The following is a 19,689-nucleotide window of genomic DNA, read 5'->3' on the forward strand; positions in this document are numbered from 1 at the left end:
CACACCGTGTCGACATGGATGATGATTTCACAGAAGGGTATTTATATCCATTCATATACTACATTACAAGAAGGACATTATACATATGCATATGTTACAGAAATGTGATGGACACGTGTCAGAAAGTTCATTCATGTTTAAGATAACATCACGCCTCAAGAAACAGTAATCCTGAATGTAATGTGTTCTTCATGATCCAGTTCATAAACATCTTCAGCCGAACCTCTCACAGCTCAAATCTAGACACAGAGGGCTGCTCACATTTGTTACCTGGACTAATAATATACTGAACAACAGGTTGATGTTTGAGTGGTTAGAGTAAGAAACTTGCTCCTAGCTTCATTAGCCGTTACACACACACACACACACACACTCTTTACGTCCGTCTGTAGGTCCGTCCTGAGGAAGAGTGTGATTCACAGCAGACCGCAGTCGAGTCCGTTCTCTCCGAGCATCCAGTCTCATCTCAGCACGTGAGTGTGTTCATCTGCTCCTATCACATTACTCATGTGTACAGAACCAGTTCCCAAAATTCACCACTGTATTCAGCAGAGTTAAGAGACAGACAGATAAACTCAGGCATAATGAAACACATGCTGATGGTGTGTGTGTGTGTGTGTGTGTGTGTGTGTGTGTGTGTGTGTGTGTGGTGCTGATGGTGTGTGTGTGTGTGTGTGTGTGTGTGTGGTGCTGATGGTGTGTGTGTGTGTGTGTGTGTGTGTGTGTGTGGTGCTGATGGTGTGTGTGTGTGTGTGTGTGTGTGTGTGTGTGTGGTGCTGATGGTGTGTGTGTGTGTGTGTGTGTGTGTGTGTGTGTGTGTGTGGTGCTGATGGTGTGTGTGTGTGTGTGTGTGTGTGTGTGTGTGTGTGTGTGTGTGTGGTGCTGATGGTGTGTGTGTGTGTGTGTGTTTGCGTGCTCAGACTCTCTCTCGGTCATGAAGATGCTTCAGAAGATGAGGAGGAGCCAGAAATTGAAGATTACGATGATGAAGACTCGGAGCTGGGCATCACTTTGGTGAGTTAAAGCGGCTGCAGACTCATTGACCAGCATAGGCCTCTTCATCCTCCTCCTCTTCCTCCGCAGCCCTCCACACACGGCTCCACAAGCTTCCTGGAGGATCTGTTTGAGTGAAGCCAGGACCGGGACACGTTCATGTTTCACCGGTGGATCATTATGGGATGTTGTGTTAGTGCAGCTGTTTTGAGATCCTAGTGCAACGGTTCAGTTCAGTCTTTAATGTCACCAGGAAGGTCTGCATGAGAAGAGCAGAAAATAACTATTTGATCTGATGATGGTTAAAAATGGTGTTGGTTTAAGTGTTAAAACAGTTTTGTTTAATTTTTTTTGTTGAAATAAATAATTCACATTTATATATTTCTCAAGTGTTTTTTGATTTTTCACACAGCCACAGTGCAGCGAGGCGAGTGTAGCTTAAACTGTGTATCTAACTGACCAGAAACAGCACAAAGATTCAATACACAATACTACTAAAGCATGGAATAAATACATTTTAATTTCAACATTTACTTACACATTATTAAAATGAAAAAAATTATCTTTTATCCGTACCTGAGGATTTTATTAACTAATGTCAATAAAGATTAATAAATTCTGTACCAAATGTATTTCTCATTGTTAGGGTTAGTGAAGGCATTGCCAAACGTTAACTAAAGTGTGCTGTATGTAAAGCGTTATCTTCTCAGAAGAGTGATGAAGTGATGAAGACATGGAGGAACACAGAAGAGCAGCTGCAGAGATCAGTTCAGTGGAGAAGAGCATCTAGCACAATGTTCGGATCAAACACTGTCTGTGGTGATATGATGCTTTAATCTATAGATCTATAGATCCATCACCTGCTGGTCCAGATTCAGTGCTGAGACTTATATTTCATTTGGGAAAAACCATATACTTTAAATACTGAATGAAGTTTGTTTAACTATTTTGAAATGCAACTTTCTCAAACACTCAACTCTGCCCGGTTGCATGAAACTCCTTAAGTGAGGGTTTCCCTGAGGGAGAAAAAATCCCTGAGGTAAGGGATTTCATTAATAGCGTTGCAAGAAACCTCTTAACTGTCACCCTAACCTAAGTGTTTATACTAAGCGTTTCACAGTAGTTTCTGACAACATACGGCAAAGATCGCCGCGGTTGCTATAGTTACTACCTCAAACAGTAAACGGAACATAACGAAGCACAAAGCCAAACCCTTGCTAAAATCACACTTGTATTAATATATTTTTGATATGGAGAGTAAAAACATAAACAAAACTGGACAGAGGACGAAAAAGCAATTATTGTTTTCGTAAGTGTTTATAATAATAATAATAATAATAAAATTTTCATCCTTTCATCAAACATTCATCGTCTCCAAGGGATTATTACGATCCTTAAATAAACGCCTTGGTATATCCTCCTCTTCAATTAACACTAAATCAGCCATCGTATTTTGAGTTTAAGTTGACTTAAGGGAGCTGTTTTGGTCCCTTAAATTTATTAAGGTGAAATGGTCACTAAGGACTTTGTAGCAACGCTTAAGGGAACACTTAGATAATTAAGGGGAAAAACTTAATAACAGCCTCAAGTTCCTTAAGGAAACCCTTAGGGTTTTTTCTTGCAACCCAAGTTTCACTAAGGGTACCTTTAACCTTATATCTAAGGGATTTCTTAGCTTAAGGAGTTTCATGCAACCGGGCATGAATGAAGACATTTTATAGACATAAATACCATGGACAGTTTATTTGTTTATTTTACTGTCCATGATAAATACCTAGACGCCTCATTGGCCGCTCGACCGCACGTCATCGTCGCCGCCATATTGGATCGGGCAACTCATAACTCTCACATCGGGACAGAAGAAAACACACCTGACTCATCGACAGATTGGACACCTACAAACCGTCACACGATAATAAAACAGATCTCGGGGTGTTATCTTTCACAGGTCAGACTCAGCTGTTCTTTCTCTGTGTTTTTTGGTCAGAAAGTAATTTTCAAACACTATTTTGATCAAGTTAGACCAGCACAAACTGAATATTGTGTATCACAAGGATTTCTGAAATCAATAACAAAACACCTGTTTATTGAGTTACATTGAATAGGCAAATACAAAATAAACAATGTTATGTACATGTTATTACAAATGGCATGTGATTGCTGCTGTTACACTTCTTTTGACACAGGACGATCAAATCCTTGTTTAGGCTACTGACCAAACATTTCATTCAAATATTCATTAAATCTTTCATTTCTGGACACCTTTTTGCTATAGATGACACAGCCTTTATAATTTCTTCAACAAAAAACGTGCATATCACAACCATTACAGAAATAAACCATGGTTTTATCATAGTAAAACTGATTAGTTTCCTTTTGCATGATTTCTGAATGCTTGAGACTATGAGTCATAATAAAGTTATAGCCACAGGTAAATGTCGAGAGCTACAATCGTGATTTGTAAATAATACAATTTATTCATTTAGTTTTTAATTTTATTAAAGTGATTTTTTCACCCCTATAGTAGGTGTTTTTTCCATCATCATATTTGAGGAAGGGGGTGTAACGGAGGCCAGCGAGTAGTGCTGTGCAGGTAAACCTCACACCCCGATCTCAAGAGACGCACTCTGTAGCCATTTAGCCTCCTTGTTAGTGCGTCCGCCTCCCATGCCGGAAGACCCGGGTTCGAGCCCCGCTCGGAGCGAGTGCGAGGAGCGTCAGAGAGGACCCGGGTGAGAGGGGTTACAGGGGCACAACAATACAGTCCTGCTCAGGACACACATTTGGCCAGCAGCGGCCCTGAAGGTGTTGTTATACACGTCTCTGGGAATGTGTGCTCTACCACACACACACACACACTGAAGCATGCGTGGTGTTTTCAGCTCTTTACTATATTAACACATGATGTATGCTACACATGTACGTCATTGCGCTATGAGAGCATTTCATTTGATAAAACTATCGTCATTCATTCGTATCGTATTCACAGACTGACAGAAACGGCAATGTCTTTATGACAACCTGTCAAAATAACTTTTCGGTATAACTTGAAGAAATTCAAACAGAAATATAGTACTATTGCACAGAAGGGTATGCTATACTTCAAGAAGGCCTATTAGCTAATAATAATAGTTTATTTAAAAACACAGAAACTCTGGTTACAACCCACCAAAATAAAAGTTTGGTCTAACTCAAAGAAATTATGTAAGAAATTGCTTAGTAAAATATACTTAAAAAAAGATATACAAAAAAATTATTTTAATTTAAGGAATATCACATAAGTTTTCATAGAAGTTTTAATTTAAACTTGCCAAAACAATAACACCATATTTTCCAAAAACAATTTCTAAAAGTACTTATTTATTTATTATTATGGTCAGCTACCAGTGGAACCTCGGATTCAGGAGGAACAGTGTGGTTTTCGTCCCGGTCGTGGAACACTGGACCAGCTCTATACCCTTTCCAGGGTGCTGGAGGGTTCATGGGAGTTTGCCCAACCAGTCCACATGTGTTTTGTGGATTTGGAGAAGGCATTCGACCGTGTTCCTCGCGACATCCTGTGGAGGGTGCTCTGGGAGTATGGGGTCGGCGGCCCCCTGCTTAGGGCTGTTCGGTCCCTGTACGACTGGAGCAAGAGCTTGGTTCGCATTGCCGGCAGTAAGTCAGACCTGTTTCCGGTGCATGTTGGACTCCGGCAGGGCTGCCCTTTGTCTGGTTCTGTTCATAATTTTTATGGACAGAATTTCTAGGCGCAGCCAAGGGCCGGAGAGTGTCCGGTTTGGGGACCATACGATTTCGTCGCTGCTTTTTGCGGATGATGTTGTCGCGTTGGCCTCCTCAGACCAGGACCTTCAGTGTGCATTGGGACGGTTTGCAGCCGAGTGTGAATCGGCTGGGATGAGAATCAGCACCTCCAAGTCCGAGGCCATGGTTCTCAGTTGGAAAAGGGTGGATTGCCCACTTCAGGTTGGTGGAGAGTTCCTGCCTCAAGTGGAGGTGTTCAGGTATCTTGGGGTCTTGTTCACGAATGAAGGAAGGATTGAACGGGAGATTGACAGACGGATCGGTGCAACTTCTGCAGTAATGCGGTCACTGTACCGGTCTGTCGTGGTGAAGAAGGAGCTGAGCTGTAAGGCAAAGCTCTCGATTTACCGGTCAATCTCTCACCTATGGTCATGAGCTGTGGGTCCCAGATACAGGCGGCCGAAATGAGCTTTCTCCGTCGGGTGGCTGGGCGCTCCCTTAGAGATAGGGTGAGAAGCTCGGTCACTCGGGAGGAGCTCAGAGTAGAGCCGTTGCTCCTCCACATCGAGAGAAGCCAGCTGAGGTGGTTCGGGCATCTATATCGGATGCCTCCTGGACGCCTTCCCAGGGAGGTGTTCCGGGCACGTCTCACCGGGAGGAGGCCCCGGGGAAGACCTAGGACACGCTGGAGGGACTATGTCTCCCGGCTGGCCTGGGAACGCCTCGGGGTCCCCCCGGAAGAGCTGGAAGAAGTGGCTAGGGAGAGGGAAGTCTGGGCGTCTCTGCTTAGACTGTTGCCCCCGCGACCCGGCCCCGGATAAGCGGAAGATGATGGATGGATGGATGGTCAGCTAATAAAAGCTATGCTTCAGGATCATATTCATATAACATCTAAGGCTAAATGTAGCTCTTGACTGGTTGAGTTAGATGATGATTAACACTAAACTGTAGAAAATCAGTTGAGTCTCCCCAGCTGGAAATGGCTGTTAAAGTCTTGTGTTTCTTATAATAAATTGACATATTGATAACACTGAATCTTTTATAATGCTCTTAATGACATGTGGATGCATACTGTATGCATTAGTGAGTGTGTGGTGCTTATGGGGTATGGTCACTTATTCCATATATTTATCATCAAACTGTGATAACTGTGACTAAATTCAGTATATATACCATATGTTGCCACCCCTCAAAAATTCCTGCCCCCTTCTCGCCACCCCATCAATATTTTTCTAGATCCGCCCCTGAGCGCACGGATTTGAAAATCGAACCAGAAAGACAGCTTACATTTGACTAAAAGTTTTTTGTCTTTATGCTCAACTAAAGTGAAATAATGAGCATATTTCCACTTTGAGGAACTCGTGTTGCTCTCGCCATGACTGCCGCACATACTTGAATAAACGGAGACACGCCCACAGTGCGTCTTCGTGTTTACAGTGGTTGGCATCCACCAATCCTACAATGTGTCCCTGCTACAAACAGGTTAGGCTGCACTTCAGTCAAAATTAATTGATTAAAAAAAAAAAAAAGTAACGGACAATGCACCATATGGTAATGGTAACAGAGTTAATTTAATTGAAAAGTAATGATTTACAGTATTAGTTATTGTCAAAATTAACTGTGTTACAGTAACGTGTTACTAATAACTGTGCGTTCACACCGCCGCGTCTAGAGCTTCAAAGTGGCCGGAAGTCATTAATTTTCAATGTAAGCTGGCGTCGAGCAGCGGCGAGGAGAGTTGAAAGGCTTGTTCGACTTCATGCAGCTCTGCGCAGACCGATCGTCGGCTGACTTGAAGCAGTGCATGCCAATTAGAAATTTTGTCCGACTTGATACAGCGTTGACGCCACGTGACTGTGACGTGTGCCATCAGAGTACCGCGAGAGCGATTCGAGAGTAGCCGGAGAACTCAGCCAGCTGAAGAGAGGCTGCACAGGTTCTGATGACGTCACAACTGATCAACGATTGGCTGGATTCACTGATGACACCGATGACGTGCGTTTCAAGTTTATTGCAAGTCGACTTCAGTTTCAGAAATTCTCATATGGGCTTTTAAAACAGTTCAATACGTTTTTATGTCTTCTTCATCTTATAAATCATATTTATTAAATATTGTTTTACTGTATTTACTTTATTCTTAATATAAAGTTTGTGTATGTTTATTTTGCATGACTTTCTTTTTTATACAGACCTTTAACAGTATTCAGCAGCATAACCAATTCAAATGAGCATTTTTAAGAACTAAAATGTTAATCTTAAAAACATACAATCTAATGTGGTCATAAATGTATGCTCCTATACAAATGATACATAATACATTATGTTCCTCCAGTTGTTTGGTTTCTTCATATTCTCTAGTTTATTTTGCTGTGTTTATACTTTACCTGCATGTGGTTAGCAAACTGCTAACAACTTGCTGTAACTTCAACTTAACAACTTGACAATATTCTGTTTACTTTCAAATAGTTGGTCTAAATCACAATATAAATCCAACAGAATTGTGCTTTTCTGTATATGAAAATCAGTGGTGTTATGTTTAAAATGTTAAAAAGAGCTCAGCAGGAGGGTACTGTAAATCTTGTTGCTGAAACCTTCTTAAAAAACACACCCACCAGGGAATTTTTGTATAGGTTACTTTTATCATTTTGTATTAGCAAAAACACCCATGTCATACTGCTAAAGTATATATCGAATATGATATCTTGTTTTGGAAGATACCCTTCCAAAACACCACTTATACACACATCTTATCGCGATCAAGTAAGCAAATGCCACGTGATCTGCCATGACTGATGTAAAAAACTACGGGAGCCACAACATGTCTGGCTTCATATCTCTGTTTGCAGCTCCTCCCAACCTGCACGCGGCTACTCTCGCCGATCGGTTGCATCCAGCCGCAGCCGATGTCGAACACACCTGTTATCAAGGCAACTTTATGGTAATGAGCTATGACGCGGTTGGGCAGCAATCAATCAGAACGTAGAAGTCCACCGCTTGAGAGGATTCCAGAGAACGTAGCTCCGACCACATTAGTTCCCAAGCACAATGGAGGATAGGTTGATTATAGCTGTTTCGCGTTTGCAATAATCTATGATGTGTCCCTGTTTGCATACAGGGACATAAAAAATAAATAAATTTAAAGTGATTCGTGGACCAAGGTGTCTGAGATTGTTCATTTTCCTGGTGATTTGCTGATGTGCAGTAACGTTATAGGAATAATAATCTAATGATATAATATATAATAATACTGTAGTCCCAGTTTACTTTTAAACAAATTTCCCTGCTATGTTTATACTTGATTATATTTACTTAAGTAGCATTTTCAATGCAAGACTTTTACTTGCATCAGAGTATTTTTACAGTGCTTTTTACATTATTAGGTAAAGGATCGTAATACTTCGTCCACAACAATATTTAATGAGGTTAACTTCTAACATTACCCTCCTTGTGGTTAGTCAGCACGAGATCAACAAGCTTGTTTGCTTTGAGGCTGATTTAATACAAAACAAGCATTTGATCTACCTCAGAGCGTTTGAGCGCTCACGAATCTTCCTGAAGCGTCGTGAGCAGAGCGGCAAGAGCGACGGTGTGTGTGAACGCACAGTAACACGACTGCCCAACACTGGACAACACTCTTCGAAAAAAGGGTTTATTGGGGTTCTTTATAGAACCATAGGGGTTCGCGAACCCGCTTTGAACTCCTAAATTGACTCAAATGATTTGCTATCCCCAAACTGACTAAAATGATTTGCGAACCCACTCTGAACTCCTGAACTGATGTAAATGATTCGCGAACCTGCTCCAAACTCCCGAACTGATTCAAATGATTTGCGAACCCACTACGAACTCTCGAACTGATTCAAATGATCCGTGAAGCCGCTCTGAACTCCCAAATTGACTCAAATGATTCGCGATCCCCAAACTGACTAAAATGATTCGCGAACCCACTCTGAACTCCAGAACTGACTCAAATGATTCGCTAACCCGCTACGAACTCCCGAACTGACTTAAATGATTCGCAAACTCTCAAACTAACTCAAATGATTTGCGAACCAGCTACGAATTCCCGAACTGATTCAAATGTTTTGCGATCCCGCTCCGAACTCCTGAACTGACTCAAATGATTTGCGAACCCGCTACGAACTCTCGAACTGATTCAAAGATCCGCGAAGCCGCTCTGAACTCCCAAATTGACTCAAACGATTCGCGATCCCCAAACTGACTAAAATGATTTGCGAACCCACTCTGAACTCCAGAACTGACTCAAATGATTCGCTAACCCGCTACAAACTCCCGAATTTTCAATCTCATTTTCAATCTCCAAGGTGAACGTTATGACAATACCAGTGTTGTGCTAGTTACTAAGAAATATGCATTATTGTTAAAAGTAATTTTTTAGTTACTTTTTTAAAGAACTTTCTTTAATGTTCCCATTAATTCGCTTTTATGCGTTATGGTCTATACAAACACAAAGTAAAACAGAAAGTAATTTTTAAACACTATTTAACTCAAATTTGACTCATTAATGGAATAAAATAGAAAATCTTGAGGGAAGCGGCGGGAAATTAATCTTTATTAGTCAGGTTTTGTCTTCACAACTAAACCACTCTATTCCCAAAGAAAGACAGAACTGAAAACTGAAATAAAATGTGTTTTCAGAGGATTTTCTATTATATATATATATATATATATATATAGAGAGAGAGAGAGAGAGAGAGAGAGAGAGAGTTTTATCACTACATACATGTATATATTATACCTAAGGAGCTCATTAATTAAACAAAATGTGGAACTCATGTCCACAATTTTTTTGTGCTGTGTCATTAGTTGTGTCTTAATTTGATTAATAATTATTACACAAATAGTATTTTAAAATTACATTTCAATTTTTTTTATTTTACTCTTTAATTAACTATTAATTTATTCTTAATTTTTGTCTATTCTGTATTATTCCACCCTTGATATTACATATTCTTCTTGCTATTATTAACCTTTTGTTGTTCAGTTATTTATTATGGTATTATTCATATTATACAAATAACTTTATGCTATTATAAATCTATTATATCACATATGTTATTGTACCGTTGTACTCACTTTTCATATTATTCACTTAACTTTAAGTTGTACTACTTATACTTTTTAATATAACATATCACTTTACTATATTTCTACGGTGCACTGTATCAGTGATATGTTCATCTTCACTGGATCCATCCTCATCAGTTACATGTTATTATTTGTTGTGGAGTTCATCTGTAGGCTATAGTGCTATCAAAATGAAAAGCAGACTACAAGTGTGTCACTTTTTGATTTGTATTTACTTGTTTTATTAAATTTTCTCAAGGATAGTAAATTATTAGTGTTTAAAGATTTATTATTTAGGTTTTATCCCAGTATTTCAAAGGGAATGAGCTGTGTTCTGACCTGAGACACAAGAAATATGTTGGGATTGAACACAGAGAAAGCAATAAAACAACTAGATGTAATGTATTGTACATTCAAATTACATTACATGAATATGCTACAGTTATACTAAATTAACAGATCTGTAAACCGAAAAAATCAACTAAATCAACAAGTGAGACAAATGTGAGCTTTCAATTAATAATTTTCCAAACCTAACTAAATAACTGGAGACAAAGTTTTTTTTACTGCACGTAGATCACAAACCTCTGAAATCGGTTGATAAATGTGAACGTTATCGTGTTTTTATTCAGTAAAAAACTCAACTCCCCCGTTTACTTTCATTTGTTTTAAGGCAGTCTTGCCCTCACTAACATGGCGGATGCGTTGACGTATCGCGGCAACGGCTCAAGATTCAAGGCGTCTAGGCATTTATATGTCTATGTATCCCACCACCTACTGGAGACTGAGAGAAACAAAATAATTGAATACCACCCACCCTTAGACAGTAAAAGAAACCCATTATACCACCTACCTAACCTTTCTGTAGGAATTTTTGACAACAGAAAATAAATCGTCTTTTAATTTAATTAATTTCCTTTCATATGCCATACAATTGATTATACATGCTCTACAGTTTCTGGAAATGTCCGCGTTTATTGTACTGACTAGAACCATGTTTTCCTATCATTACAAGCGATTTGTAGAGGGCAGAATGACCAATTATCAGACGACAAATTGCTGTCTCTTCTTTTCCGTTCAGTTCCGGATGTTTTCAACGTTCGGCGCTTTTGTTACGTCATGACATCATCAACCAGACTGTTTTGCCGCCGTTTCAAAGCGCAGATGTTATTGGTTAATTCTGCCCACGTGACAAACTACGTTTGGAAGATTCTCGCGCCACATACAAGAGCCCCGCCCTCGCCAACCCGAAGACGCAATTTCATTGGTGGAAAGCGCCAGCAGACTCGCGCCAGTTTTTGCAGCTGCGCTCGAGAGTGTTGCATCTTCAGTAAGGAAAACGTTCGCTAGATAAAATATTCACACGTTTACTTTAGAAACGCGAATTTTTCCCCCCACACTGCCGCGATAAACATGGCACCAAAGGATTATATGGCAGAGAAGGGTGAGTTGGGAAGCTCTAGTTTAGTTAAAAGTGTTTTTGCTATTTCTGAGACGATACGCATCAAAGTCCGATGAAATGAAGTGAAATGTAGATAAAAACATAAATTAATCATATTTTGTGTCTGAACTGGAGCAGAAAGTTAGGGTGGATTCGGTGTGACACACGATGTGCTGTTTTACTGCGACACGGGGTTTGTTCTGTTACGCTTGTAGATGCGTTTCTAACTTTGTTTAATCGTTGCTCGTGGGGGTTGCGCGCGCTTGTGATACAGTGCCCGGATGGAGTTTCGGAACAAAGAGCGGCGGCGCGCGGAGAGCACGTGCTCTGTTTCAGACACACGCTCTTATTTTCAGTCAAAACTTTAACAAATCCGTCCAGAATCACGTGTGTGTTTATTCCGATCGGTCGGAACTGCAGTGATCGTCAGACTTCGCTGTACTGCACAGCATAAAAGTTTCGTCTGTAAACGGGGCCGCGCGAACCAATCGCCCACAGTAGAGTCGCGGAGCGCTCCCGTGAACGGTCGCGTTCAATCTGGACTAGTTTATAAACGCGGATTGATCGCGGAAGCGGCGCGGGCTGTAGGGCGGCTCCAGAGCCATGTGCTGCTTTGTTTACAAAACAGCAGCCACCGAGTGCCGTTACACGCGCGTAATTTATAGCGCGAAGGCTAATGTGTAGCGATATGACGCGCGATCAGAGCAGATGTCGGCTCTGTCACACCAAAACACGGACTCAGTTCGTCGACACGACACCAATCGATGTTTTGTTCGAGTCACTACGAGGCTGTTTGGAGCGTCGATCATTTGCGTAGTTGAACGCTATTTGAATTCATACGTTTATTTGTTATCTGTTTCACAGCTAACGTTAATAGTAAACGTGTGAATCTGGACGCAGAGTGTCATCGCTTTTGTTTCGGCTTTCATTCGTTTGTTTACATTTCCTCCGCGCGCGCTCACGTGACATGTTTGTCCCTCTGCACATCTGCGTGATCGCGCGCTCATATAGAGTGGAAACTTTTTCTTCACTTAAAAATTTACACGAGCTGTTCGACAGGTCTGTGTGTGATAGTGGGTTTTCTGCTGTGATTATTTTCCAGAGAAGTGCAAACGCTTCCTGCAGGAGTTCTACAGCGAGGATGACTCCGGGAAGAAGGTGTTCAAATACGGAGCTCAGCTGGTGAGATCTGCAGCGTGTTCGGTTCCTGCAGCGCTGTATAACCAGACTCCCGCTCACCCGTGTGTGTGTGTTTCAGGTGTCTCTGGCCCACCGAGAGCAGGTGGCTCTGGTGCTGGATCTGGATGATGTGGCGGAGGAAGACCCTGAGCTGGTGGAGAGTGTGTGTGAGAACGCCAAGCGTTACACCGGACTGTTTGCAGATGCGGTTCACGAGCTGCTGCCTGAATACAGAGAGAGAGAGGTGACCATAATGAAATTATAAATCACTTTGTAGATCTATATGAATATCAGACAATAAATACTCCCAACAGCTTATGATGTACAGTATGAAACTCTAGAAAATTATACTATAACAGGTCTATAATGACATAAACCTGCAATAAGTATATTCAGCTTTATCCATGTACATTCACATAACATATGCTGTATACCAAATCGAAAATGCCAAATGTAGGCCGTAATTGTGCAGCTCTTCGTATATAGTTAAATGTGTAAGTAGCTTTAAACGTCCAACTTTATTTGCCAATAAGGCTCACATGAAATTATCAACATTCACACAGCTGAAATTCACTGTATATTAGTAACATTTCCTGCTGATCGATATATTCGTGTCTGAGCCGTGTGTGTGTTTTGTAGGTGGTGGCGAAGGACGCCTTGGATGTTTATATTGAGCACCGGCTGATGATGGAGACCAGAGGTCGTGACCCCGCAGACACACATGACCCCCGGAACCAGTATCCGTCTGAACTCATGCGCAGATTGTGAGTGACTCAAACACACACACACACACACTGGGGCTGGTTAGATTCATTAGCTCTTAGATTTGGTTAATTTCTATGTTAGGTGGTATGTCAATTTTTCTTGAAGGAAAACAACACCGTTTTTCCATATTTTACTTTTCTTCTCTCAACTTAGGGGAGTTGATTTGTACGTCTCCCGTCTCGGTGCACTTAATCACTGTAGCACGCGGCGGCACTGTTAGCGTTTAGCTTAGCACAAATCATTCCTTTGGATCCAAACAGGGATTCATTTAGAAGCCACCAAACACTTCCATGTTTTCTGTTTAAAGACGGTCACATGAGTAGTTACACGAGTAAGTTTGGTGATACAAAATAAAAAGTGACTGTTCTAAGCAGATTAAAAATTATAACTATAATGTATGGAAGTGTTTGGTGGCTTCTAAATGAATCCCTGTTTGGATCCAAAGGAATGATTTGTGATGAGCTGAAATAAAACAAATAAGATTTCATTAAACACTTAAAATGATCATGATGCTGTTTTAAATTTTATAAAATAAAATTCTGTTGTTTTGAAATAAACATTTAAATGGTGGTGTACAGCTTGTTTCATAATTTATTGAAATATAATTGAATAGGGATGGCGTCAGTAAAAATATAATATGTAATAAATGCATATATTAGTGTAGGGATGCACGATATTGGGAAAAAATGACATTGCGATATTTTATTTTTCTGCGATTATATATTGCGATTTTTATTTTATTTTTTTCTTACAAACAAATGTGGTGAGCACACTTACATTCTCATTTTAAATGCTTTAAACATCGACACCATCGTGTCAATTGATTAATATGGGGAGAGAGAGCAAGACAGAGCTTGTGTTGTTTGAAAACGGCTCGGTCTCTCTCAATTCAATTCATATTGCTTTATTGGCATGACATACAAAGGTACATATTGCCAAAGCTTTGTACATAGCAGAATAGAAACAAACAAAACTAAAATACATATATTCATAAGAGAAAAAAAGAAAAAAAATTACATGCAAAATAAATCCATATACATTTCTATAAACATTGATGGTACTTCTAATGTATACTCTCTCTCTGTCTCTCTCGCGCGCGCTCTCTCTCTAGCAGCAGCGCGCCGGGTCAGGCACGGTTCTTGTGTGTAAAGACACAGAAAACACGAGGCAGCCGCCACGCTTCTGGGACGCTTCAGACACGCGACGCTCACGCCACGCAGCCAGTTTGTCACCGGCCTCTGTCTCTCTCTCGCGCGCTCTCTCTCTGTCTCTCTCCCGCGCGCTCTCTCTCTGTCTCTCTCTCGCGCGCTCTCTCTCTGTCTCTCTCTCGCGCGCTCTCTCTCTGTCTCTCTCTCACACATCGTGCAGCCCTTTATTAGTGCATAAAAGGAACAAAACAGAAATGATTATTGGATGGCAGGCACATTACAAATAATGCATGGTGAAGTTTTTTTCATCTGAAAACGGACTGAAAGATTCATCTTGGGGTTGATCGGTTGATCATCAGAATGATTATTGAATATAATGTAGTAATTGATACTCACACACACACACGTATCCGAGTGAACTCAGTGTGTGTGACCGCTGTCATCATGCTCCTGTCTGTCATACTCTACACACTCACTGAATCGTGTGTTGTTTCTCAGCGAGGTTTATTTCCGTCCTCCGTCCACGCTGAAGCCCAAGGTGGTGCGTGATGTGAAGGCCGACAGCATCGGTCAGCTGGTGACCGTCAGGGGAATCGTCACCAGAGCCACGGAGGTCAAACCCATGATGGCTGTGGCCACCTACACCTGCGATCAGTGCGGAGCCGAGACCTATCAGCCGGTGCGCATCTCACTAGTGCATGCTGTCCTTAAACTCTCGTGTGTGTGTGTGTGTGTGTAACACGAGTCCTGTCCCTGCCGTTGGTCAGATCGCCTCTCCCAGCTTCACGCCGCTCATCATGTGTCCCAGTCAGGAGTGCGTCACCAACAAGTCTGGAGGACGGCTGTATCTGCAGACACGCGGGTCAAAGTTCGTCAAGTTCCAGGAGCTGCGCATTTCAGGAGCATGTGAGTGTGTGTGTGTGTGTGTGTGTGTGTGTGTGTCACGTTTGTCTGGCTGAGTGTAAATCATGCTGAGTGTTGTGTTTGTGTGTTAAACACAGAGCGATCAGGTGCCGGTGGGAAACATTCCTCGCAGTATGACCATTTACGCCCGCGGAGAGAACACGCGTGTGGCACAGCCTGGAGATCACGTGGCTATTTCTGGAATATTCCTTCCTCTTCTGCGCTCTGGATTCAGACAGGCTATACAGGTGACACACTTCACACACTCAAACATGGTGGATGTTCTCCAGGTTTAGATAAAGCTGTGCAAATTACTAATTATCTAGTGACAGGATGCTTGTAATTATTCGACAGAGGGTCTGTTATAAACACAGTCGTGTCACATGATGGTTTATCACAAAAGTTTCCCTCTCTTCTACTGATTTCTCTAAAGTGTGTGCTGTTTCTTCACAAAAAGAGTATGACCTGTAAGGCTGTAGTATGAGTAAGTGAAGTAGGATGCAGTATCTAAACACGTGGCTACATGACCGAGCTCTGTGCTCTACTGTATTCTCACATGTCTGGTGTGTGTGTGTCAGGGTCTGCTGTCAGAGACGTATCTGGAGTGTCACTGCATCACTCTGATGAATAAGACTGAGGATGATGAGCTGGGAACTGAAGAGCTGAGTGATGAAGAGCTGCGGCAGATCACAGGTAACACGCTTCGTGTCTGTGTGTGGTCTATAAGGGTTGTGAAGTGTCTGGACTCACGTGTGTGTGTGTGTGTGTGTGTGTGTGTAGAGGAGGACTTCTACGAGAAGCTGGCGGGATCGATCGCTCCAGAGATCTACGGTCATGAGGATGTGAAGAAGGCTCTTCTGCTGCTGCTGGTGGGAGGAGTGGAGCAGGCTCCTCGTGGGATGAAGATCCGGGGTGAGACACGGCCGTCTGATGCTCCATCACTCTACACCTTCAGTGAAACGCCTACTTTATTAAACTCACATCAGACTCTTTGATAGACAATGTTATTCACTGAAGATAATCGAGTGTATATTCATTGATGCTTTTTGAGAGTTGTTTCTGTCTGGGAGCTAAACTGGGCATTATCTTGCCATTAAGACCAAACATCAGATTTCACCTGCAAAAACAACAACATGAACTGTTTTCATTCAGACGGTTTGAGAATAGCTAACAACCGCTTAGAACAAAACCGAGCAGTATTTACATCCCTCTGTTGTGTGTTTGAGTCACTGTAACACTGATAAATGTGTCAGAAAACACCATAAATACAATAGAGTTAGATCTGAATCTGAAAGATCTCTATATATATATCATCATATCACCCAGTCCATAACTTACTCTGTATTAAAGCACTACAACATTATACATATGACCGTTTTCTGTAAAGCAGCTTTGAAACATGTGTTTGAAGAGTTTTACCAATACATCTGACTCGATAATAACTTTAACACTGATGTTGAGCTGCACTGAATCAACACTGTTCTGAGGAATGGCATGATTGCTGTACAGCAGAATTAGGATCGTCTGATGTTTCCTGACCCAGTGTGTGTATGAAGCGCTGTGTGACTGACTGCGTCTGTGTCTGTAGGGAACATTAACATCTGTCTGATGGGAGATCCGGGTGTGGCCAAGTCTCAGCTGCTGTCCTACATCGACCGTCTCGCTCCTCGCAGTGAGTGTGACCCGCAGCATCGCTCCTCCGTCCGCTAGCGTCCCGCCGCTAACTCTCAGCGCTGTGTTTCAGGTCAGTACACGACGGGCCGGGGCTCGTCCGGCGTGGGGCTGACGGCGGCGGTCATGCGTGACCCGGTCACCGGTGAGATGACCCTGGAGGGCGGGGCTCTGGTGTTAGCCGATCTGGGCGTGTGCTGCATCGATGAGTTTGATAAGATGGCTGACGCCGACCGCACGGCCATCCACGAGGTCATGGAGCAGCAGACCATCTCCATCGCTAAGGTGAGCTCCTCCGCTCGAGCTGGGTGTTTTCTGACTCCTGAATGAGTGTGATCACGTGTGTGTGGTGTTTGTCTCAGGCCGGCATCATGACGTCTCTGAACGCACGCTGCTCGATCCTGGCTGCGGCGAACCCAGCGTACGGCCGCTACAACCCTCGCAAAACCCTGGAGCAGAACATCCAGCTGCCGGCGGCGCTGCTGTCCCGCTTCGACCTGCTGTGGCTCATCCAGGACAAACCTGATACAGACAACGACCTGCGTCTGGCGCAGCACATCACATACGTGCACCAGCACTGCAAGCAGCCGCCCACACACTTCAGCCCCATCCACATGAAGCTCATGAGGTGAACCAGGACGCTTCTGTGCGACAGACACGCTCACGCTTTTATTTTATTGTAATTTCACATTTTGAATGTTTTTGTATGCTTAATTTAGCTCATGTAAAACATCAATTTTATTTTACAAATAATTTTTTGGCGTTTCTTTTATGTGCACTTAAGATCTTTACTGTTTAAGTTATTAATTGAGCCGCTTTGAATGTAATTCAGTTTCGATGCTGATTCAACATTGTGATGTCTGTCATCGTCCCAATCCTGAATTGACCTGTAATTACAAGAAATCATCAGCTGACAAAGAAATCAGAGAAATGCAGATGTGTGACTGATGTCTGAAGCTGATTGGATCACCTGATGTTCGTTCTTCTCTCCGTCAGGCGTTACATCAGTAAGTGTAAGCAGAAGCAGCCGGTGGTTCCTGAGGCTCTGTCGGATTACATCACCGCTGCGTATGTAGAGATGAGGAAAGAGGCACGAGTCAGTAAAGACACGACGTTCACCTCGGCCCGAACCCTGCTGTCCATCCTGCGCCTCTCCACTGCCCTGGTGAGACACACACACACACACACACACACACACGTCAGCAGGACTTGATCTCTGGAGCTGGTCTGATGTGGCCGTCGGGTGTTAAAAGTGCTGTTTGTGCAGGTAGCTGTGTTCATCTCTACTGTAGAAGCAGCACTTCACGACACACGCTGGCGCAGGTTCAGTCGTCCGGTGACACGCAGAGATCCGTGTTTGTCGTGTGACGGTCAGCTTTGCGGGGTGGGCATTCAGCCTGGGGTCACGCCGCTGTGCAAACCCATGCAAAACTGACCGCACACGACGCTGCAGCGCTCAGACGCACGTCTCAGAGACTAGCTGGTGTTGAGAGGCGGAGACTTGGGCAGTTGCTGGCTTTCCCACAAGGCATTGCACTTGTCTCGGTCTGACAGTGCCGGCACAACACATCTATTTGACTGAAACTAACCTAACTTTGGAAAAAAATAAATGAATCTTTTCTGTTCGTGGAATGAGGTGACATTTACACACTTGATGTAACTTCAGGTGTGTGTGTGTGTGTTCAGGCTCGTTTGCGGATGGTGGATGTTGTGGAGAAGGAGGACGTTAATGAGGCCATGCGACTGATGGAGATGAGCAAAGACTCTCTGCAGGCCGACAAGACCAACAACACCAGGTACACACTCACACTCTCTCTCACTCACACACACACACTCTCCCTCTCTCTCTCTCACTCGCACACACACACACACACTCTCTCTCTCTCGCTCTCTCACACACACTCTCACTCACTCACACACACTGACTGCAGCGTGACCGTGGCTCTCTCTCGTGTGTGTGTGCAGGGCACAGCGTCCCGCTGACGTGATCTTCTCTCTGCTGCGAGAGCTGGCCGGTGAAGGAGTCGTGAGGTCTGTTCGTGTGGCCGAGGCCGAGCAGCGCTGTGTGTCTCGTGGATTCACTCCTGCACAGTTCCAGGCCGCTCTGGACGAGTACGAGGAGCTGAACGTGTGGCAGATAAACCAGGCGCGTTCACGCATCACGTTTGTGTGAACACCGAGTGACTGGACGTGATCCCATGTGTTTGAACCTTTCCAGCTGATGGTGTTGTGATGATGAGGGAGCAAGCTTCCTTTTTGTTTTGCTTTTAAATCTGTTAAATCCCTGAAATAAATGTTGTAAATAGATCAACTTTGTGTTTTGACTTGATTTAAGTGCAATCTGGGCGAAATGCAGGATTTGAAATGCATACCAATGACACATTGGTAATACTTTACAATCAGGTCCAATTAGTTTAATGACATTCATCAATGAGCAATACATCAGGGGCAGTTCTAGAGCGTAGCCCAGAGAGATCCATGTTCAGGTGCATCTCAATCAATTAGTTTGTCGTGGAAAAGTTTATTTCAGTAATTCAACTCAAATTGTTTAACTTGTATTAAATAATTTCAATGCACACAGACGGAAGTAGTTTTATTTTAGTCATTTTGGCTCCCATTTAACAATAAATCCACCAATTCACTATCTCAACAAATTATAATATGGTGACATGCCAATCAGCTAATCAACTCAAAACACCTGCAAAAGTTTCCTGAGCCTTCAACATATGGTTGCCTCAGTTTGGTTCACTAGGCTAC

General features: G+C 42.7%; 2 protein-coding genes across 5 annotated transcripts in view; both read left to right on the forward strand.

Moving 5' to 3' along the window:
- Positions 1-1,368, forward strand: part of stag3 (STAG3 cohesin complex component) — a 54,441-nt gene extending 53,073 nt beyond the window's left edge. For all 4 annotated transcript variants that reach the window (XM_026225711.1, XM_026225709.1, XM_026225708.1 and 1 more), the window contains 4 exons: positions 1-37; positions 393-473; positions 921-1,014; positions 1,084-1,368. The exon at positions 1-37 is cut by the window's left edge and continues 42 nt beyond it. In XM_026225711.1, the coding sequence (XP_026081496.1) occupies positions 1-37; positions 393-473; positions 921-1,014; positions 1,084-1,131 (260 nt within the window). In that variant the 3' untranslated portion in view covers positions 1,132-1,368. The remainder of the gene's footprint in view (positions 38-392; positions 474-920; positions 1,015-1,083) is intronic.
- Positions 1,369-11,103: 9,735 nt separating this feature from the next.
- LOC113058110 (DNA replication licensing factor mcm7-like) lies at positions 11,104-19,243 on the forward strand. Its single transcript, XM_026225802.1, has 15 exons — positions 11,104-11,269; positions 12,369-12,448; positions 12,525-12,689; positions 13,085-13,209; positions 14,857-15,037; positions 15,126-15,272; positions 15,360-15,509; positions 15,840-15,954; positions 16,042-16,173; positions 16,850-16,933; positions 17,006-17,217; positions 17,295-17,560; positions 17,929-18,097; positions 18,619-18,728; positions 18,898-19,243. The coding sequence occupies exons 1-15, from the start codon at positions 11,239-11,241 to the stop codon at positions 19,103-19,105; spliced, it is 2,175 nt and encodes a 724-aa protein (XP_026081587.1). The 5' UTR covers positions 11,104-11,238; the 3' UTR covers positions 19,106-19,243.
- The last annotated feature ends 446 nt before the right edge of the window (positions 19,244-19,689 follow it).

This window comes from Carassius auratus, chromosome 39 (assembly GCF_003368295.1).
Source record: "Carassius auratus strain Wakin chromosome 39, ASM336829v1, whole genome shotgun sequence".
Classification (NCBI taxonomy): domain Eukaryota; kingdom Metazoa; phylum Chordata; class Actinopteri; order Cypriniformes; family Cyprinidae; genus Carassius; species Carassius auratus.